General features: G+C 38.7%; 1 protein-coding gene across 5 annotated transcripts; it reads right to left on the bottom strand.

The window, feature by feature from the left end:
- Positions 1-701: 701 nt before the first annotated feature.
- Positions 702-22,515, bottom strand: LOC133562067 (carboxypeptidase Q-like). 5 transcript variants are annotated; one of them, XM_061915889.1, is made up of 12 exons: positions 22,350-22,513; positions 21,893-22,022; positions 20,138-20,347; positions 18,224-18,340; positions 12,107-12,314; positions 11,810-12,017; positions 7,296-7,407; positions 5,826-5,917; positions 3,679-3,774; positions 1,599-1,621; positions 1,516-1,568; positions 702-1,268 (listed from the first exon to the last, which is right to left on the bottom strand). In XM_061915889.1, exons 2-12 carry the CDS (start codon positions 22,020-22,022, stop codon positions 1,108-1,110), a joined length of 1,410 nt encoding a protein of 469 aa, XP_061771873.1. In that variant the 5' UTR covers positions 22,350-22,513; the 3' UTR covers positions 702-1,107. The 5 variants fall into 5 exon arrangements, with proteins under 5 accessions (XP_061771873.1, XP_061771872.1, XP_061771877.1 ...); XM_061915888.1 differs by having other exon boundaries at positions 1,516-1,621; positions 22,350-22,512; XM_061915893.1 differs by lacking the exons at positions 5,826-5,917; positions 7,296-7,407 and having other exon boundaries at positions 22,350-22,515.
- Between the last annotated feature and the right edge of the window lie 1,225 nt (positions 22,516-23,740).

The raw sequence follows: 23,740 nt of genomic DNA on the forward strand, positions 1-23,740 counted from the left end.
TGCAAACAAAGACTTAAAAAAATATTGAAAACAAATATAGTGGATTTGAAATATGAACGACAGGATGTCAAAATATTTTATTTACAAAATTAAAAAATAATTTTTTTTGGCCTTTTCTTAATTTATTTTCTGTGTTTCTTCCTGTTTAGGTTGCAGGTCCATTATTTGGTTGCAGATCTGTTTTATTAAATCACAGATCCGCTTTTGGTAACAAATTATTTTTTGTTGCAAACTCTGTTTTTACAAATCTTTTCTGGTTACCAAAAAACTTCAATCTTGTGGGCGCCGGGGCCTATTCTGCACAAAATATTAGAAGTTTTATTGGTAAGTCTGGAGTCATGGTGAGACAACACTGATTACTTATGCCCTTCCTATTTTTGTCAAAGACATACATTTTGTTTACATATGCTTTTTTTTGTTTGCAAATCTATTTGTTGTTTGATTGCATACAAAGACATACATTTCTTCATGTACTAGTAGATTTGACACTAATTTACTTTGACACCTATAACACAAAGCTAAGATGATGATGTTTTGTTTTGTTTACATTTAGAATATATTCACCTGCATTGGATTGTTTTTTATCAACTTTAATGTTTGAAATGTGTTAAAGTGGCCCTGTGTTCTTTAATGTTTATGAAAAATGTTTGTACACCCATGAAACAGCCACTATATTAAGAGTAACATCATTCTGATGAATGTGTGTTTACAGTAATTACAGTTTATTGCTCAAAATAAAACAATACAATTATTAATTGTAAAATCTCAAAGAGCACATGTAAACTGGTTTTAAAAACATTTAAATCATCTAAAGTATATCTCAAAAAAACAGATAAAAATAAATGCATTGACAGAAACATTATTTGCATCACTAATTGCTACACAAACATCTAATCCTTCCTACTACATCCTGTGAAGGCAATATGAGTTCAGGACAATAATAAAATAGATTACAATGTTTTGATTTTAAAAAAGCTCCCTTGTATGTTGTGTTTTGGTGTCAAATGTCATTCCATGATTCTCTGGTCCCTGAGCTACAGCTTCACCATAATACATAAACTGCTTTCCAGCAGTGTCACGAGCACCTAGCTCCAGTGTGCTACTTGTCTACCTGGGCAGCATGTCCTCCAGGTCGGCCACCACGAAGGATACCACTGCCCAAAGTGCAGCACAGAGATCCATGTCCCGAGGGTCCTGAACGCTCATAGTATCAGCTTCTGTGTGGTGGAACCAAAAGTAGCGACTGTCTGCCACATGGAGGCTGGCACCTGATTGATGTGCAAACACAAGAATATATTGTGACACAATTTACTATTTGAATATTACAATTACATGATATTTTTTGAAAATCAATTGATATCTTTCAACTTTTTTGTGGCAAACCACAGATCTTCAGAGAGGAAGTGATTTTCCATTGTCAGCACTTTCATACGTAAAGCTTATTGAATCATACCATATTTCCCTTTGCGGTGAACAAAGTCATGCTGCTTAGCAACGGACTGCAATCAAACTGACCCGGTACTCCGGCTTGCATCCAAGGCGAGATGTCTGTCCCCTCTCCGTGCATCTCCAGTTTGGTTGCATTGAGAGGAGCTAAGAGTTTGACCACCTCCTCCATCACCTGTTGGCGCAAACAAAATATAGACTGGCGGCTCAGCACATCACACGGCCTCTAAATAGAATAGAATAGAATAGAAAGTACTTTATTGATCCCAGGGGGAAATTCAGCACCACAGTTTGTTCACAATAGACAATATTAATAATAAATAATATATAACATATATTATATATATAATATATAAATAGTATACATATATTCTACATTTAAGTGCAGTCAAGAAGGAACATATGCATTATACAGTCTGATGGCTGTCGGTATGAAGGACCTCCTGTGTCGTTCCGTGTTGCATTTAGGGAGTCTGAGCCTTCCACTGAACGTGCTCATTCTCTCCGCAAGGTCCGAGTGTAGTGGGTGGGAGGTGTTGTCCATAATGGTTAGGACTTTTGCTAGACTTCTCCTCTCTGACACCACCGCCAGAGAGTCCAGCTCCACTCCCACCACATTACTGGCCTTCTCTACCAACTTGTCCAGTCTGTTTGCGTCCGTCACTCTCAGCCCGCTGCCCCAGCAAGCCACGGCATACAAGAAAGTGCCCGCCACCACCGACTCGTACAACGATCATACGTTCATGTGTAATTTGTGGCGACTCCAACAGCTTGTGCTCAAAAGGTGTAAAATGTATGGATTTACAAACCCTTCGATTTGCGAACTTTTCGATTTACACTTACTTCATTCATTTAGTGTCCCGCCTGCAGGCAAAAGGCAGAGCGAAGCATTTTGGGAGGCGGAGCCCTGCACACCAATAGTCACTTCTCAGTGCTCCGGTGTGTGTGCCTTTTCTGTGTTTTATTGACTTTTGGCAAGTTTTGTCCATTTTGCTGATTCAATAGGAGTCCCAAAAAGACAATAGACCAGCATAGAAAGAAAGAAAGAAGGAATCACTATGGAGTTAAAAAGGAAAAAAAGACTATTACATTAATGGCGCTTACAAGTATGGAAGAATCGACAGATGCAGGCTTTGTACCACGGCAGTTTTTACTTGAGATGAGACCAGAATTTATTGGAAAATATGTCAAAGCAGACTTATTTCACAGCGGAGGAGAAGAGCTATATCTCGTTCAGTGGAGCCTCTTTCAAGGCACCCACGCGGCACCTCCCCCTAATCCCTCCCTTATCTCCCTCTGTCTATCTGCTCCTTTCCTGTCAGCTCCTCTTTTGCCGATGTTGGTGTAAGTGGATTTCACTTTATTAAAAGTGTCTTATCTTAGCAATATGGTTGTTAAAGTTACAGATTTTGGTTATTTCTGATCATTTGTGAGGGCACCAAAGGAACTTCTGTGTTTGTGCATCATTTGGCAGAGCAGTGCATACAGAGGGTAGCAACTTGGAGTTGTTTTTGGTTTGTTTTAAACAGAAAGTTGATCCATAACCCCTTGTTGTTTGTTTGATATACAATAGTGATTAGCACTTTATATTGTGTTCAAAGTGGACAAACCTTAACCAAAATATGGACCTTTGTCGAGGCTAGAGTCCTACTCAAGTTGCTTCTCATGGAGAAATGTTCTTCACTATACAAACCAATGTGAACCAAATGAAGAACCAATTATGTTTCTTAAGTCAAGGTTCCACTGTACAGATATCCTTTAAAATGTTGTTCTTAATTAGACAAACAGCCAACTAGTTGCCAAGCTAAGCAGTTTTGCTCTATGACAGCCATGTTTTTCAACCAATCTTGCTCATATTTTACACACATGTGGTCATTAATCCCCTAAAGGAGGGCACGATATGTTATGATGATTCAGCTCAACACCCTAAAGTTACAGTTGGTATTTTACTGTGCGCACAAAGCTGTGTGAGAAATTTTAAGTAAATTTTACTCATAATGGGTGGTGTGAGAAATAATACCAGTCAACACAGTAGGGGTGCATGTTTTGACAATGTCCACCTGTTTGTGTTCAGCAGTTCATGAGTAAAAGAGTTACACCATGCAATGTCCTCATTACTGTATGAACAATTTTAAGTATTTCACACAACGCTTTTTTACAGGTTTTTCTAACCGACATTGCAGAATATTTGCTCTGTAGACTTATGGACGTATTCATAGCTGTTTTGTGTACCTTTCGTGCTCCAACACTGCCAGTAAACTGCAGCGCCACTGGGCTGAATGTCCCCATGTCAGACTCCATGACCATGTCAAAGTTGGACACGTTCACCTGCATGGGAAGAAGACGTGGAGTTGAGAAAATAAATGATTTTGATGCAATGGGTTTTCACATATGACATTGATTCTCTACAACTGGACAGACAGATATTGTGGGCAGGTGGCAAACAGTCAAATTTTACATCACACCTTTGAAACAAAATATACATGTACACAAACACAAGTGAAATATCTACCAGTGTAGTCCTATTTAGTGCAATTTTACTTAAAGTAAATTTATGCAAGTAACATGTTCCTCCCATTTTCTCATTAACTCTAAAATGCACATTGCACATGTAATTATGTGTATATTTATGATTAAAACATTTTGACTTCAATAAAAATGTCTCATGATTTATTTTGGGATAGTTTTATAATCAAACTTGAATTTAATTTGATGCAGGTTTTGTCCTAAAACAAATTAATGGGTAATAAATTGTACAATAATACATTTTTGTGCTAAACAACAGATCTGTATCATTGTCACCTGTCCAGCCAGAGTTCAAACACATTTTTTCTGCTTCAAGACCAGCACTAACAGAGCACGCCACAGAGGACTTTGTGAATGTCTGGGAAAATTTGCGGTAAAATTTTATATGAAGTGCTTCGTCATTCATTAATAGGCATTTTACATGCGCTTATTTATGCAAAGCGGGGCCAACCATAGGTTCCGGGGCCGGACGCACACCGCATGATTTGCGTATAGTGCGGGGGCAGCCATGCTTGTATCTGTAAAAAAAAGTGTGGGAGCCAAATTGCTTATATAATTGTGAATGAATACCAAATTATATATTTATATATGTTTTATAATTAAGTGGTGGATATTGGTGACATCAAGACAAAAAAGCTTGACGTCATCACTTGGAAATATCTTTACAGAATTATTAGCGATTTGGAAAGCTCGCGTAGAAGGCTTTTTAATATGACGTGTAACGCAATGTGGTTTGTTGAAAATTGTTTTTTTACTATGCCGGACTTTAACCTTTGACAATCTCCTTACCAGGGACCTACCATGATTTTTATCTCCATTTAATACACGTATTTGTGGTCTAGACACACAATGATTGGGTGTACTTACATGTACATTTTACTCCACAATCACATTTAGAATCTGGTTTTTGAGTGTCTGCAAAATGTTTGATCAGAGAGGATTTCCCAGATTGCAAATGAAACCACGCCCACTCCAAAAGTATTGTAATGTATCTTTTCAAAATGTACACTGTTTGAATATATATCTTGAAGTCTTCACCATTGTTTTATTTCAAGGCACAGCCTAAAATATACTTCATAAACATTATATTGATTCACCCGGGCACGATATTATGTACACCGGCACACTCTCTGATCAATTCAGAGTTGAAAAAAACCCAGCTGTTTTAGCTGCATCAATGTCACTGCATGTTGCACATCAATGTTATTATGCGCATGCCAAGATTAGATGAAAATAAGACTTCGTTTGTGATTCCTCATATTCTGAAATTGAGAGCTTTACATAATGTCTAAAGGAGAATGTCCACCTCGCTTTGACGTCACAATGTAGCCAGACTACAACTCAGCGAACAGAAGAATTTAAAACTGTGTACAAGCAAGCTCACGACAAAAAACATGAACCTTATGATTTGAAGGTTTAGTATTGATTATCATGGGTATCAAACATTCTAAAAACATCAATAAGTCATAAAAAGTCACAGAGTTCATCATACAGTAGGTCCCTATTGAAATCAAGGTGTTTTTTTTACCTACTCGTTTGGGCGAAATTACACTGAAAATCATTTTTTTGGTGTATTAGTTCTTATGCGTTGATGTTATCTTGATGCTTTATAATATTCTGTGTTTTAGTGCTGAATGGGCATATGGGAGAGCGCAAAAGCAAGTCCCACAGACAAGCAACGTTACAAGCGGATGAAGCAACTTATCTTTGATCGTGTACTTTGGCAAGACAACAAAGCCAAAAGCAGACGGAGCATCCTTGCATGACTCAGGCAGACGATGTGAGTAGTTCTGCTCTCTCTCACTCAATTCTCAGCGTTTTTCTATTCAGCACTGTAGTAACAGTCATAGTACCTTGTGTAGATTGTAGTACTGCTGCGCTCCAACTCCACCCGCCTCTTCACCTGCCCACAACACTGTGCGCATGGTTCTCTTTGGACGCAAACCTTGAAATGAACGATGACACACAAACAGACACGGAAACCACTTTATAATGAAGGCATTCTTATCCATCCTAATTTAGGAGTCTACCAACACTTTTGTATGTTTTTCAAAGGTTACAGATCTGCAGAACTACTGTTTGCCAAAAAGTACCGTATTTTTCGGACTAAGTCGCAGTTTTTTTCATAGTTTGCGACTTATACTCAGGAGCGACTTATGTGTGAAATTATTAACACATTACCGTAAAATATGAAATAATATTATTTAGCTCATTCACGTAAGAGACTAGACGTATAAGACTTCATCGGAATTAACAATTAGGAGTGACAGATTGTTTGGTAAACTTATAGCATGTTCTATATGTTATAGTTATTTGAATGACTCTTACCATAATATGTTACGTTAACATACCAGGCACCTTCTCAGTTGGTTATTTATGCATCATATAACGTACACTTATTCAGTCTGTTGTTCACTGTTCTTTATTTATTTTTAATTGCCTTTCAAATGTCTATTCTTGGTGTTGGGTTTTATCAAAAAAATTTCCCCAAAAAATGTGACTTGTACTCCAGTGCGACTTATATATGTTTTTTTACTTGTTTATTGTGCATTTTCAGCAGGTGCGACTTATACTCCGGAGCAAACTTATACTCGGAAAAATGCGGTAATACTTTGCCCTCTGAGTATGTTATTAAAAGATAGGAGCGCAACAAAAAACTTGACCTATAATTTACAAGTTCTCATGAATGATTAAGAGGTATTTGTAACCTATTCAACTATAAGTGCCTTAAAAGGATACCTGTTCAGTATAATTAATAATATTAGACAAAAAGTTTATGGACGGGCTTCACGGTGGCAGAGGGGTTAGTGCGTCTGCCTCACAATACGAAGGTCCTGCAGTCTTGGGTTCAATCCCAGGCTCGGGATCTTTCTGTGTGGAGTTTGCATGTTCTCCCCGTGAATGCGTGGGTTCCCTCCGGGTACTCCGGCTTCCTCCCACTTCCAAAAACATGCACCGAGGGATAGGTTGATTGGCAACACTAAATTGGCCCTAGTGTGTGAATGTGAGTGTGAATGTTGTCTATCTGAGTTGGCCCAGCGATGAGGTGGCGACTTGTCCGGGGTGTACACCGCCTTCCACCCGATTGTAGCTGAGATAGGCGCCAGTGCCCCCCGCAACCCCAAAAGGGAATAAGCGGTAGAAAATGGATGGAAGTTTAGGGACACTTTCTCATTCAACATATTGCAAACAAATGGAAGCACCTTGGTATACCCTTAAGGTTAACATTTTGGACAAACAAATAAACTTAATACTGTAGAATATTGGTAAATAATTGACTGAGCTTTGTTTACATGTGCTTGAAATTGATTGTCTTGGCTCACCCAGATCTTTGATGAGTGACAGGGCCTCCCAGGATATCATGGCCCCACCACCATCATCCATGGCACCCTGGCCCACATCCCAACTGTCCAAATGACCACTCAGTAGGACCACCTAGCAGATATATTTGAAATAGATGGAATCTTTGAAAAGAGATGATGCATTGCTGCAGAAAAAACAGAGGGACAAACACAAATTCCAGGAATTTTGTTGGAGGATTCCGGTTAGCAAACATGGAGGGGACAATGACACTCACATATTGCATCACCTTAAAAGATAAACAACACCAACTGAGGCCAAGATCTTGTTTCATTATCAAGAATTATAAAAATATTACCTCGGCTAAGCTAAACACCATCAACTCCATAGGACATCTATATCAATTTCCCTATAAAAATTAATGGAACTAATATTAATCCTTTCCAGGGTCAAACTATCCCCATCACAAAACCAATATCATAACTGTTGATGTAATCATAAATGTTTGATGTAACATTTGGATATTCTTAAGTTAAAGTTAAAGTACCAATGTTTGTCACACACACACTAGGTGTGGTGAAATTTGTCCTCTGCATTTGATCCACACCCTGGGAGGTGAGGGGAGCAGTGGGCAGCAGCGGTGCCGCGCCCGGAAATAATTTTTGGTGATTTACCGCCAATTCCAACCCTTGATGCTGAGTGCCAAGCAGGGAGGTAATGGGTCCCATTTTTATAGACTTTGGTATGACTCGGCCGGGATTTGAACTCACAACCTACCGATCTCAGGGCGGACACTCTAACCACTCGGCCACTGAGTAGGTGGTATTCCTTATTCCTAAAAGGGTCTTATTATGCAAAACCGTTCTGTATTTTTTTGTATTTGGTAGCCCCATAACTCTGGAAAATTGGAATATTTACCATGGAAGCGCTACAAACTACAACATGGCTGACAAGGAGAAGACGCAGTTGAAGGTGGCTTTGCCTGGACAAAAGCTTTGGCACGTGAATAAGACCGCCCACAAAACGACACATTCAGAAAGTGTCTTGAAGACGGTATGTAAAACAAAATCCATGCAACATTTTGACCAAAGAACCACCATTACATAAGAAAGTGTTTTAAATATAGGAAAAAAATCATAATATGACCTTTACTCTAATTCTTTGAAACAAGATGATTAAAAAACAAAGTCACCTGCGAGACAAAAAAAGGTAAAGTTTCTGGCCACTTCTCCTTTGCTCTATTTTCCAAATGATCAAAATGAAACTTGGACAAATCAAACAAACAATTGTGCAGCTGCACAGTAGCTTTAAATGGTGGGCGAGTAGAAACACTTCAAATGTGTTCAACCATTCAGTCAGTGTTCTTCAGCACAGACCGACCTACGCAGTTAGTAATTGGACTTGAAAAAAAATTGTTTGTGTGCACACTGATGTTGCAAGTGTTTGGTCAGCCACCAAAGCTGAAATGTACAGTTACTAAGCAAAAGAGCTTCTACACCATTTTTTTCTATATAGGAATGTATTTTTCCAATTTATGGATCAGCTTTGCTATGATTGACAACTGACTTCATTTCTTAGGAACAGTGGCCATAGTTATTATAGTTACATTTGTCAAGGCTAACGAACCCAACTTTGATTTGAAAAATATAGCAAAGAAGCTGTGAATCCTTATACAATTCTGAACGGGTAAATAGAAAACAGTTCATCCATCCATCCATTTTCTACCGCTTTTTCCCTTACAGGGTCAAAGCTATTTGTTAATTTGTGATGATTGACTGACTGACTCAGCCTCACACTTTGAGTCACTAAGCCTTAAATGTCCATGTCCATAAACACTCACACACACACCGACTTCCTTTTCTGCACAATGGAAAAAGAAATGATGTCAATCAGGTCATGTGTTTAATTTCCCTATTCTATAATTATAGACATAGTGTCTCCAAAGAACAATTGGCAGGCAGTAGTGATACAAATTAAATAAACTGTTTCTGTGGGCCCCTTTGGACCGTATCATCCTCATGTTGTTTTGAAACTGTAAAATGATGACAGCTCAACTCAACTTGCTTGGTACTATAAATGATTAAAGGCCAACATTTCACAATCATAGAGTTCCAATGAATCATGTGCTCATGACTCAACATGCAATATCTAATCCAATCTACTGAGATCTAAAACAAGAAAAAATATCTGCTTTTACTCAGTTTTGATTAACCCTTCTTCAGCAGCTGTAAACACTGACTATAAAAAAACAGCAGACAATTTCTAAATAATTACACATAAAATAAAACTAGTGTTAAAAGTGCTAAAATACGTAATCAAGGGAAACAGTAATACCGGAAGAAGGTAGGACATAATAAGATGCAATAACAAATAAATATACATCTGCTGAAGTACTAAAGCATTCTAGTTATAAGAAATCTAGGACTAAGGCTCAGCATCATAAAAGAGCAAAATGGCTAAGAAAAATTAAACAACTTAGGTACAGTACAGTGTATTACAGCTACAGTGACATTACAGCTCTTAATGGAGACTGAGAGTTAAGGATCAGCATGGCTTTTGTCACTAAAGTTGACCTTCTCTTTTGGGTTTTGCAGGCTGAGCAGCAAAACCGGCAGCCTAGCTGGCGGCCTGATGGTAGCCACTCACATTTATGTGAGGGATCTCGTATAAAACAGTCTGCATGTAAGGTGATCATATACTAGAGGGGTCTCACAGTTATAGTTTAATGCATGCAGTTTTCATCCTTCAGGCTTCCATTAATCTCGGAAGGCTGGAATTTGGATCCGAGAATGACATCTCAGCCGAGTTATGAGCGTTCCAGTTACGTGGTCGGAAATCAAAATGGCCCAACCCACAAAAGCTATTCTTGTGCTTGCCTTATCTGAATATAAAAAAATTATGGGAAAATGTGCGGCCCTTCTACAACCTTCTAATAAAGAGAATGAAGACGAAACAAAGATGCTAATGCTATTGTGGGACGTCCTGGATCGGTTGGTAGAGTGGCCGTGCCAGCAACTTGAGGGTTCCTGGTTCAATCCCCAGCTTCTGCCATCCCCGTCATGTCCGTAGTGTCCTTGAGCGAGACACTTCACCCTTGCTCCTGATGGGTCGTGGTTAAGGCCTTGCATGGCAGCTCCTGCCATCAGTGTGTGAATGTGTGTATGAATGGGTGAATGTGGAAATAGGGTCGAAGCCCTTGGAGTACCTTGAAGGTAGAAAAGCGCTAAACAACTTTAACCCATTTATCATTTAACATGAAAAAAAACAGTAAACAATTTAATTACACTAGAGTAACATTACCATACAAATATACATATCCAACAAAATATCATATGGCTGATTTAATTCGACAAAATCTACACTCTGATTGAGCTGTTAAACTGTTACTGACTACCACAATTTATTTTCCTGACTTCTTTGAGTGTTTCTTAATGCCATTTGAAACAACTGTATTTTTGTGTCATGTATGTTATCTGCTTTTTTTACAAAATAAATCAATTGAATGGACATCCTCCAAGTCTGGTGATTCCATCATTTCCAGGGATTGTATTACTGGCAATAATTCTCGTTGAAAACCGAATCTTCAGTTAACCTGAAATCCGAAATCCAAGGGACCCAAGGGACCACTGTACCAGAAACTACAACATTATTAAATGATTCAACTTTATTCAAGGTTTTGGTCAGTGGGTGTATGTAATATAACTTTTCTTCAAAATCGCACATTTTGGAGTTTTGTACAGCAGCAACATATCAGCTTATCAAGTTGTACCTGTTTTTCTCGATGTGCAGGTATGTGCTGTCTCAAATAACCTGCACAAGGCAGTTAACACTGCATGTCAGATCAGGTCATGGTATGTGAAATATGATAAGATTCTGACCGAGCAAGGCCAGCATTTCATACTTTGTCCAATTACAAAATTAACCAACCAATTTGTTTAATAGAATGAACATTAAAAAAAGAAGCGGGGGACTATGCTGGCATTAAGTTTTCATATGTAAACCGTGATAATCTATTTTCATCCATCACTATGTAGCCTTTAAATTATATTCCTCTAAGCGATGGAAATAAATACCAGTATTTAGAAACAAGAAGAACACAGCTTTATACAGTTCAAAATAAGAGTACCAGAATGTCAAAAAATGATTTTTAAAGGTGTAAATAGAGGGTCACAACCCATCAATTCTGTAAATCCAAAAAGAAAAGTGCTTCCTCTTTCTAAAAGCATAAAATAACACCTTTTTAGCTTAGGTAATCAGTAACATGTGGGTTTGTTCCTTCACAGCGCTGTGATTCCAAAAGAAATCTACTTCACGCATGAACCTACAGTCCTATCAACCTAACTGGATAGTTGCCAGTATTTTTTGCAAGAACTCTCGGAAAACGAAGCAGAAAGCTGTGATAATAAATATGGTAATGTATTCATTCTTCACTCATGCCCAATCCTAGAGAAGGAATTAATTTAGAAATGTACTTGAACGTTGATTTGAAATGGAGAGACTACTAAATAAACAGGACCGACAGACTAGGAGAGGGTACCTGCTCAGGGTGCTGCCAGCCTTTGATCTCGGCCACCGTGTTGAAGGAGTCGGCATCAGGAAGCGTCCTGGCAGCCATAGTGAGTCTGACAGTGATCCGATGTCCCCTCTGCACCATACGCCACATTAGGTCAGCATCCTCAATGGTAATGCACGCTGTAGGGATGCGCTTCACGCCATCTTGGTAGTCCTGCCAACCAGTGTGAGGACTAAAGAGGGAGGAGCCAATGAATATAAACACGTGATTACAAAGTCATAGGACAACCATGTCAGCTTATACTGTGAATATGTACTCTACCTATTAATTGAGAAAGGAGTGATGGATCGAATGAGGGTGGCTACTGCTCCAAATTTCGACGCCTCTGAGGCGCCATATTCACGGTAAGCCACTGTCTCACCATAGCTGACAAAAGGCTGGTTGAAGACCACAATCTTTCCTGAGACCTCGCCGGCTCTACGCTTCAGTTCCTCAAAAGACTGAACAACTAACACCTCCGCTTCAATACCTTCAGACAGCAAATAAGTAAAAAACATTTTAAAATAGACAATAGCAGCTTTACAAGACATTTATTAGCGACACAGTGGAACCTCTAAGTTCAGATACAACAGATTCTCGGATGCTGATTTGTTTTCATTTTTGAATTTGAAAAAATTGATTTATGTGGAAAATAATGAATGCGTTCAAAAATCATATTGTCACCAACATAAAAAACATTATGCAATGTTTTAAATACCATTATAACATTCCTAACTGTCATACTAGTGTAAAAATAAAATAGATACTACTTGTCGTAAAACGTTAAAACAAGAAAACAGTCTTGATCTAAATGGCGAATGGCAAAAAGGGCATTCGCAAGGTGATAACACGTTTTATTTCCTAACATTCATAGTTGTCAGACAATTGTGCAAATAAGTTTTATAGAAAATGCTACCTTAAAAAGGGTCCTTATGATAACTGTTGTCTTTTCTGACTATGCATACATACGCTTTTGTAGGCAAGCAGTGCATATATTTCATTCTGTTACTAACTATTTTATCTGTAATAGTTAGAGATGTGCCAATTGTTATCAACAGATTTTCGTGAACGAGTTCCACCGAGTTTGTCTGACTGACACTACATATGTGTTTCCATACACAGCATGGAGCCACTACTTTAAATTAAAAATAATCACCACCATTACGGAAAATGAACTGCATTTTCTAGTAGCATTGTCACTGGAGGACGAAGCAAAACATGTTACACACCAGGAGCAGGCATGCTAATAGTTAAGGTAACTTGAAATAACACCCAAGAAATAGGTAGGTGCTTAGTCAACTTTAAAAGGTCCAGATGCAACCGTGTGGCAGCAAAAAGTAAGCAGTTCTTACTAGATTAGTAAATTGATGTTTTTATTTTCCTCTATCATTTTATTGTTGTTTAGTAGTACTTTGAGGGCAAAAACCAAATTGTTTAAATGAGTAAGTTATTGTATACTTTTTGGTAAGGTATAATGATTGATGATAAATTGAACTGGACCAAAAATTACTTCATATTCTCTACTGCTCGCTAGTGTTACCATATTTGAGTTATTGTGTAGAAATATATGGAAATAACAGAAGAAGTACACTTCATTCATTAGCAGTGTTGCAAAAAAGATCAGTTAGATTATTACATAATTTTGGATATAGAGAACATACAAACCCTTTATTTATTGAATCAAAAATACTGACATTCCACGACATAGTGAATTTGCAAAGAGCTAAAATTAGACACAAAGCAAACTATAACCTGCTACCCAAGAATATACAATAATTATTTTTAAAAAAAGGAGAGAAATATAATCTTAGAGAAAAAGGTCATTTAAAACATTTGTATGCACGTACTAAACTTAAGACCTTCAGTATATCAGTATGTGGAATTAAATTATGGAATGGATTAAGCCAAGCAATTAAACAATGTACTAATATGATCCACTTCATGAAACTCTTCAAATTTAAAGTGTTTACAAAGTACAAAGAAAAAGAACCATAATAAATATTCTGAATTGATTTCATCCATCCATTCATTTTCAAAATATTCTTACTCATCTCACCATATGAAAAGTAACTTACTTCACCGAGTATTATTTATTTATTTATTTTTATTGTGATTACTTATGGAGTATATAATGAATAAATTGAGAACAGGAAGTGAACAAAAGTTTTAGCAACTGTTATGTAAAAGAAAAAGTGGTAGGATAAAAATAAGCTCTGCTTCTTCCCACTCCTTTTTGAACATGTTGATAAGAGAAACTGGAAATTGTGATGTATCATGTTGTATGCTTGCATGTTTGAAATAAACTCAAACTCAAAATACTGTTGACTTTGTTTTGCGCAAACAAATGTAGGTACAAAACCCAAAACCAGTGATTTTGGCACTCTGTGTAACTTGTAAATAAAACCAGAATACAATGATTTGCAAATCCTTTTAAAGGCCTACTGAAATGAGATTTTCTTATTTAAACGGGGATAGCAGGTCCATTCTATGTGTCATACTTGATCATTTCGCGATATTGCCATATTTTTGTTGAAAGGATTTAGTAGAGAACATCCACGATAAAGTTAGCAACTTTTCGGTGCTACCGGAAGTCGCAGACGATGACGTCACATGTTTGATGGCTCCTCACATATTCACATTGTTTTTAATGGGAGCCTCGGACCGAGAAAACGACAATTTCCCCATTAATTTGAGCGAGGATGAAAGATTTGTGTTTGAGGATATTGATAGCGACGGACTGGAAAAAAAAAAAGGTTAAAAAAAAAAGGTTAAAAAAAAAACGCGATTGCATTGGGACGGATTCCAATGTTTTTAGACACATTTACTAGGTTAATTCTGGGAAATCCCTTATCTTTCTATCGTGTTGCTAGTGTTTTAGTGAGTTAAATATTACCTGATAGTCGAAAGGGTGTCTCCACGGGTGTGTGACGCGCAGTGTCTCAGGGGAGTCGACGGCAGCTATGGACGGCACAAGCTCAGCTTTTCTCCGGTAAGAACTGACTTTTTAACCACAATTTTCTCACCGAAACCTGCTGGTTGACATGTGGTCGGGATCCATGTTCTCTTGACCGCGCTCCGATCCATAGGAAAGTTTCACCTCCAGGAATTTTAAACAAGGAATCACCGTGTGTTTGTGTGGCTAAAGGCTAAAGCTTCCCAACTCCATCTTTCTACTGTGACTTCTCCAATATAAATTGAACAAATTGCAAAAGATTCAGCAACACAGAAGTCCAAAATACTGTATAATTATGCCGTTAAAGCAGACGACATTAAGCTGTGTGTGTGCGCAGCACTCATACTTCCTAAAAACCTGTGACGTCTTGCGTACACGTCATCATTACACAACGTTTCGAAGACGAAACTCCCGTGAAATTTAAAATTGTAATTTAGTAAACTAAAAAGGCCGTATTGGCATGTGTTGCAATGTTAATATTTCATCATTGATATATAAACTATCAGACTGCGTGGTGGGTAGTAGTGGTTTTCAGTAGGCCTTTAAACTTATATTCAATTGAATACACTGCAAAGACAAGATATTTATTGTTGGAACTGAGAAACTTTTTTTTTTTGGGCAAATAATCATTAACTTAGAATTTTATGGCAGCAACACGTTGGAAAAAAAGTTGGCACAGGGACATTTTTACCACTGTGTTACATCGCCTTTCCTTTTACCAACACTAAATAAACATTTGGGAACTGAGGAGACCAATCTTTGAAGCTTTTCAGGTTGAATTCTTTCCAATTCTTGCCTAATGTACAGCTTAAGTTGTTCAACAGTCCAGGGTCTCCTTTGTCGTATTTTACGTCTAATAGTGCGCCACACATTTTCAATGGGAGACAGGTTCGGATTGCACACAGGCCAGTCTAGTAGCCGCACTCTTTTACTGCACGCTGTTGTAACACGTGCTAAATGTGGCTTGGCATTGTCTTGCTGAAATAAGCAGGGGCGTCCATGCAAAACACGCTGCTTGGATGGCAACATATGTTGCTCCAAAGCCTGTATGTACCTTTCAGCATTAATGGTGCTTTTACAGATGTGTAAGTTACCCATGCCTTGGCCACAAATACACCTCCATACCATCACAGATGCTGGCTTTTGAACTTTGCGCTTATAAAAGTCCAAATGGTTATTTTCCTCTTTTGTCCGGAGGACAAAACGTCCACAGTTTCCAAAAGCAATTTGAAATGTGGACTGGTCACACCACAGAACACTTTTCTAATTTGCATCAGTCCATCTTAAGCCTGCAGGGTGTTTTTGATAAATGGCTTTCACTTTGCATAGTAGAGTTTTAAACTTGCACTTACAGATGTAGCGAGGAACTGTAGTTACTGACAGTGGTTTTCTGAAGCGTTCCATGTGGTTATATCCTTTACACACTGATATTGGTTTTTGAAGCAGTACCACCTGAGGGATCGAAGGTCACAGGCATTGCCGCTTCCGTGCAGTGATTTCTCCACATTCTCTGAAGCTTTTGATGATATTACAGACCGTAGATGGTGAAATACATAAATTCCTTGCAATAGCTTGTTGACAAATGTTGTTCTTAAACTGTTTGACGATTTGCTCATGCATTAGTTCGCAAAGTGGTGACCCTCGCCTCATCATTGTTTGTTACTGACTGAGTATTTCATGGAAGCTGCATTTATACCCAATCACGGAACCCAGCTGTTCCCAGTTAGCCTGTTCACCCGTTGGATGTCTCAAATAAGTGTTTTATGAGCCATACTTGCAAACCCTCCCGGATTTTCCGGGAGACTCCCGAAATTCAGCGCCTCTCTCGAAAACCTCCCGGAAGAAATGTTCTCCCGAAAATCTCCCGAAATTCAGCCGGAGCTGGAGGCCACGCCCCCTCCAGCTCCATGCGGACCTGAGTGGGGACAGCCTGTTTTCACGTCCGCTTTCCCGCTATATAAACAGCTTGCCTGCCCAATTATGTTACAACATCTACAGATCTTAAAAAAAACTGCACACACAAGGAGACGAAGCAGAAGAACGAGGAAGTTACAGCCATGGCGACGCCGTCTGTTATAGTGATCTATGTTATCTGATGCCATCTCCTGGTGAATGTTGGCTATAGCGTTATGGGGTTGCTTTTTGATTGGCCAACGATTTACGTGGTGTTGGGCACCTGGCGGCAAGTGAAGGAGTCTGTTCTGAAGTCCACAGTAAAGAGACGTGACTTCATCACCTCGCCTGGTTATTGAGTACAGTTTGTAAAACAACTGTGCTTTTATTACTGTGTATTTGATAGGTGCCGTCTGAAATGTAACTATTTCTTTTATTAATATATATAATAAAATAAATATATATAGCTAGAATTCACTGAAAGTCAAGTATTTCATACATATATATATATTTATATACATATATATGAAATATACCGGTATATGAAATACTCGAGTTGATGAATTGTAGATTTAAATATACTCCTCCCGTCTTAACCATGCCGCCGCCCCACCCCCAACCACGCCCACCACCCCCGCCCCCACCTCCTGAAATCAGAGGTCTCCAGGTTGGCAAGTATGTTATGAGCATTCCTTAAATTTTTTGCCACTTGTGCCAGATTTTTTGAAACACGTTGCAGGCATCAAATTCAAATGAGCTAATATTTGCAAAACATAACAAAAGTTTACCAGTTCGAACATTAAGTATCTTGGCTTTGCAGTGCATTCAATTGAATATAGGTTGAAAAGTATTTGCGAATCATTGTATTATATTTTTATTTATGCCAAATTCACTGGTTTTGCACAGAGAATAGGGACCGTGTTTAAATGTTGTGTTGATATTGTTAAACTGTCAATAGCATTCACCATAAACCATTGGAAAATGTACAGTTAATAATACACGTGATCGATATCTGCTGATTTCACTCATGGATGATCGGTATTGGAATCGGCAGCATAAAACCCTGATCGTAACATCCCTAGCATTAATCTGTACTTTATGTATTAACTGCAAAGCAATGACTATGCCGTATTTTGTTTATCGCTATTTTATACCTTGCCCAGGGATTACAATTACTGCTAGTCTGCACCATTTAGAAGCAAAATGAGTCATTTACGCCCGCCAAAGATCTTAAAATATATTGCAAACAGCTGACATTTGTTAATAAAAACATGGAAAAGTTGCTGATGGTGTGATTGACAGAAAATCTGGGCCTAATTCCAGATTGTATGACCATACAGGTATCAAAATTTTAGAAGTCCCACTCATGGCCACAAGTTTTGAACACAACTTTTATGCTTATTTTTTATTTTTGAGAAAAATTGGTTGTTTCTTCAGAACAGACAAGAAAAAAGATTTCTTAAAAAATACTGAGGAAGCAAGCAGATTTGTACAAACACCAAATGTAGGCCATGAAAGATTGTACATTTAGTAGGCTTAAAAATATGGCTGACCTTCAGTTGGCGTTCCTACACTGCTACCAAGTCCCAGTATGGCCAGATTCTTCACACGGGGCAAAATCATCTGTGCGCTCTCCCTTCCTCTCACCCAATGTGGGATTTTTACTGGTTCTGGTGAGACACAAAAACACATCGAAGTGATAGAAACTTGAAAATTGGTCTTTCACCCTCACAAAAAGGGTAATTGTATAACAAAACCTTCCTTGCCTGTTAATTCCTGTTTTTGTGAAGTTGGGATTTCCATAAGTGCTGACGATTTGAACTTAAACCAAGGAAGTTGATAGTTTGGGTTTTATGGACATAGTAAAAAATGCCTAGACAGACTACAATACAGTCGGGACTTCAACAGACTCTTTACCTACTGTATGAGCTCAGTCCTCATCAAAGACAGTATAAAATGAAAAAGCCTTTGGTTCTACATACACTCCTTAATGCACAGAAGAACAGAACAGGTAGTTGTCAATATTGACATATGACTTGCTAAACGAGGCGGTTTAAGTAAAGGATATGATTGTCTGTGTATTGGACCTGGCCAAATACAGAATGTCATGGTCTATGTTTATGCCATGGTCAAGCTTATGTATGTGTATACAAACAAGCTACGTCAATTACAAATGCAAAATATCAGAGGTGTTGCAGGTACATTTATAAAACAATTTTGTCATTATTCTAAACGTGCCGTATGAGGCTTTTGCCCCCAGGGACGGATGCCAACTTTTTATGTCAGCAAATATCTCCATCCATCCATTTTCTACCGCTTGTCCCTTTCGGGATCACGCGTGGTGCTGGAGCCTATCTCACCTGCATTCGGGCGGAAGGCAGCGTACACCTTGGACATGTCGGCACCTCATCGCAGGACCAACACAGACAAGGTAAATGTTTTGCGGTTGACGCTGGCAAGAGTCCGCCGTTTTTATTTCTTGTACTGGTGTTTGTAAACCAAAAAAAATGTGTTCATGGTGAGACAGATAACCTAAAATGGTTTTATTAGCCAGCACCGGCAGAGGTGTATTCAAATAAAGCAGTACGCTTAATAACAGTATATTGACAATTTGTAATGACATGTTAGTGATGTAGTATTGTAGCTTACTAAACTACGGTACATGTTTATTTACAGAGATGAACAGGCAAGTATATAACTATATTCTTGCTGGGATGTATAACGCTGTTTCAAATAGAGAGACAGACATAATAACATGTAGCCTGTATGTTTATAGCTTTATCGCACTGAAAGGCATTAAAAGAGAAAGCTAATAAACCAGCCTTTGAGATGTGTTAATTTTAAGCCTCAATTCTGAAGTTTCTTGTTATGGTTTTGATTTATTTCAAAGTCGCATACTGTTCCAACATGGTTCCTATTGAAATTATTATAATTTATCAACGCATTTTTGGACTACATTGTTGAATTAGAGTAATGCTCTTTGGGGGAAACTTGACCTTGTATTAAAAAATCCGCTGACGTCCATCCATCCATCCACTTTCTACCGCTTATTCCCTTCGGGTTGCGGGGGGCGCTGGAGCCTATCTCAGCTACAATCGGGTGGAAGGCGGGGCCAACACAGATAGACAAACTTAGAAAAAAAATTGCAAAATGTGCAAATTCCAAACTACTTCTTTGGAGCGAAAGCAATGAATGAAAAGAAAAGACAGTTTTATAAATATTCCCACAATGCTTCCATGGTTTGATTTCACATCTTCAGGACTTATGTAGATCCTAAATACACAAAAACTGATACCAATAGGTAATAAAAGTTGGTTTTGCAAAGCAGGTCCCCTTTAAGTCAGAAAGATAGGTTGAACATCTCAGAGCAGAACATTTAAGAAGGCTGGGAAAATGGCTGAAGTCATGAGATGTTCTTGCATTTGGAGGGGCATTAACACAGAAAGTTAACACATTGAAAGACTCACCTAGATGTACATCCAAACCATCCTGCATCATGGCTTTGTTCATATATTTAATAGCCATCTCCAGGTTAGCTGAACCACTGACACGGTTTCCAATGGTGTCGGTGAAGTCAGCGAGGCGTCTGTATGAGCGGTTCTGGGCTGCTCCAAACACAGCAAGCTCGATGATCTGTTTAGCCACATCGGCATAACTCGACACCTCTGCTGCAGTGTCTGAGGTTGCACATTGCAAATAGGGATGACATTGTAGCATTTTGTAAGCATTAAATGTTTTTTTTGTTTTTTCTGCAGACAGGGGCAAATGCACAGTAACGTCCAAAACACGGACAAACCCTTGAAACATAACTCATTGAATCAGTAGTTATACGTATAATATCGTACAAAAAGTTCAATAAATACAGAAAATTAAACCTTTGCACTTAGCTACCTTTCTTCTGGGTTTCCCGCTAATGTGTTGATATATACTGTATCCCTTTCAAAAATGGCACCACTGGTAGAGCTTACGTAACTGCCGAGCATGACAAAACGGCTGCCATCTTGAGCAGGGGTTTCGTCAGACCGATCAGATCGGTGTGCATCTGACTGGCACCAAAATTTTAATTATTGATAGACTTCAGTCTCACTTGGCTAATGCTGTAAATAGATATGACGTCCCCCTGCTGAAGATAACGGTCGTGTTGACGCATTGTTCCAATGAACAAGCGCTTCAGAGGCCGCATCTAAGTATTCATATCTTTGGGACTTAGAGGGCGTTCCAGTTGTACTGGGAAGTCAGAATTTCCGAGTTTCTACTCGGAAATTTAATCTGGAACGCCCCAGAGGTTGTACTTCCTACCCAGAAAGTCAGAGAGTCCCCACCACCCCTGAGTTGGCTGCAAAGATGGCTGCTCTGAATGTAAACAATAATAGAAGCTTCTGTATTATCTGTTATTAGAACATCTACTATTTTTTTTTCGCACTAAATCAGTCATGAACGATGTATTGTTGGATGTTAAATATGGTTATGCAGTGTTGGCGTTATACATCCCAGCAAGAATATATATATATATATATATATATATATATATATATATATATATATATATATATATATATATATATATATGTATATAGAATCGCTCATGAATGAGTATATCCGTTCGGCCACCCTGTTCAATGGAGAAGTTTGATCTACAAAATTTGCGGGCGTCATACCCCTTCTCCTTCGAGCTGTCCTGGATGAACTGAAATTATTTTTTCCAATCATTTTGGAACTTGCAAGCGTACTTCTTCTTCTTACTCGTCGTCGCCATGTCTCTTCTTCGTTCTTTGCTTCGTCTCTGTTATGTTTTTGGACATTACTATTTGCCGTAATTTTGAAGCAATGCATGATGGGAGTCCGGATGTTGTGTTTCAGTGTATTAGTGTGCCGGCTGGAAAACATAAGCTGAGAAATAGCTCCGTGCCTGCCTACTTTATGGGTTATAGATAAACCTATGGATAACGGAGACATATACTGTATAATAGTTTCCTTTTTAGGTGAGAGAGGACGCTAAAGGCAGTGCCTTTAAGGCACGCCCCCAATATTGTTGTCCGGGTGGAAATTGGGAGATATTCGGGAGAATGGTTGCCCTGTGAGATTTTCGGGAGGAGCACTAAAATTCAGGAGTCTCCCGGGAAAATCGGGAGGGTTGGTAAGTATGCGTTTACCCCTGTCGGCCACCCAATTACCGGAACTAAGGCAATAAAGAGGACCTTTTAAAGGAGAGATTGCGTTACCTTTCCAAGCAGTATTGTTGACAGCAGATTTGACCACAGCTGAGCGTTGGGGTCGCCCATCCAGAAAGGTCAGCATGGAAACACCCACAAGGAGGGAGAGGAGAAATGCCAGTTTGCCAACCTTTCCCATCTGAGGATGCAACTTTGTTAGCAATAGTGTTGCATTTCTAGCCAGCAAAAAGCTAACAGTATTGTCAATTTCCATGAAAGAAAAACGTCTAGTTATTTGTTTGGTGACGTATGAGGAAGTTCCACTTTCACTTTAAAGACAACGAAAGTCAGCAGCTGAAAAGAGAGCTAAAAAGAATTAAAATATAACAGCTGCACACATCTCAGTTAAACAATAAATGAAATGAATAGAAACTAGCGTAAAAACATACTAGCAGCTCAGCTCCATACATGATACATTTAATGTTTAATTTTATAAGTGGTAAAAATAATAAAAAAACACACAAACCCTTTTACGCCAGGAGAAGAACCTTTTTTTCACTGTGGTTCAGGACTGTATAAGGTGCCTTGACGATGCAGTAAAATAAGGACGGAGAGATGTAAACAATAATCTAAACAGCCTTGAGGGCTGCGATAATCATACACTTCCTCTCGTATATGCTAACTTCCGCTCGGGACGTTTTCACAATAAAGGCATATAAAACGAAGTGATTTATTTTTATATAGCGCTTTTCTTTAGTGACTCAAAACGCGTTACATAGTTAAACCTATTCACTAAGTTACATTCAAACCAGTGTAGGTGGCACTGGGAGTAGAAGGGTTAAGTATCTTGCCCAAGGACACAACAACACAACAGCAGTGACTGGAAGCGGGGATCAAACCTGGAACCCTCAAATTGCTGGCACGGGCACTCTACTGACCGAGAGGCAATTCCGGGTTTCAGCCATGGTCTAGACTTGAGTCCTATTTGGCTACTGTTTATTTACCTGCATCAGTGCAGGTATATTTTGAAAGGTTTAGAGGCAAATATACAATCCATCCATCCATTTTTATACTGCTGGTCCCTTTTGGGGTCACGGGGGGTTGCTGGAGACTATCTCAGCTGCATTCGGGCGGTAGTCGGGGTACACCCTGGACAAGTCGCCATGACCTCATCGCAGGGCCCAAATATACAATCATAAAATCATAAAAAATAAAATGGGATGAAATGGCTATACAAGCTTACGAAAATCAGAATCAAAATCAAAATCAGAAATATTTTAATAATCCCAGAGGGGAAATTAAGATTTTCAGCACAATCCCATTCAAAATCAGCCACACATCACAGGGAGACAGAACAGGATCGCTGACGGGTCTGCCAACTTCTGGCGCCCCTTACAAAAAAGGTGAGAAACAGGAAAACGCTGGAGAGGGGGTCCAGACTGAGGCCAAGGAAGGAGAAAAAAACTCATAGCCATAGCACAAATAAACATGTGTCCATCCATCCATTTATACCTTTCGGGGTTGCCTATCTCAGCTACAATCGGGCGGAAAGCGGGGTACAACCTGGACAAGTCGCCACCTCATCGCAGGGCCAACACAGATAATGTGTGTAAGAGGGGAAACATCAAACAACAAAGAAAACAAAGGACATTAAAGACTTTAAAAGAGCAGAGCTGATGCAAACCAGCCATTTCTACATACTGCTACAAAAGTTTTTTTTTTTTTTTGTTTCCTTCATTGATGTGCATCTTTGATCGATAGACAATTATACCTCAATTATACATTTATACATTTACACACCAATGCCTGAGAAAGAGCAGGATGAAGAAAAATTCTATATTTTCCTGCCTCCTTCAACATAATACATAGTCTTACTTAATGGATATCATACAAACCAACAAATACATCCAAATATAA

This window comes from Nerophis ophidion, linkage group LG11 (genome assembly GCF_033978795.1).
Source record: "Nerophis ophidion isolate RoL-2023_Sa linkage group LG11, RoL_Noph_v1.0, whole genome shotgun sequence".
In the NCBI taxonomy this organism is placed as follows: domain Eukaryota; kingdom Metazoa; phylum Chordata; class Actinopteri; order Syngnathiformes; family Syngnathidae; genus Nerophis; species Nerophis ophidion.

Excerpts from the sequence above, each read along its gene's own strand:
- LOC133562067 (XM_061915888.1), bottom strand. The coding sequence starts at position 22,022 with ATGGGAAAGGTTGGCAAACTGGCATTTCTCCTCTCCCTCCTTGTGGGT. Across the intron at positions 5,918-7,295 it reads GTCACTCATCAAAGATCTGG|GTTTGCGTCCAAAGAGAACC; the intron begins GTGAGCCAAGAC and ends GTTCATTTCAAG. Across the intron at positions 1,269-1,515 it reads GATGCAAGCCGGAGTACCGG|GTGCCAGCCTCCATGTGGCA; the intron begins GTCAGTTTGATT and ends CACATCAATCAG.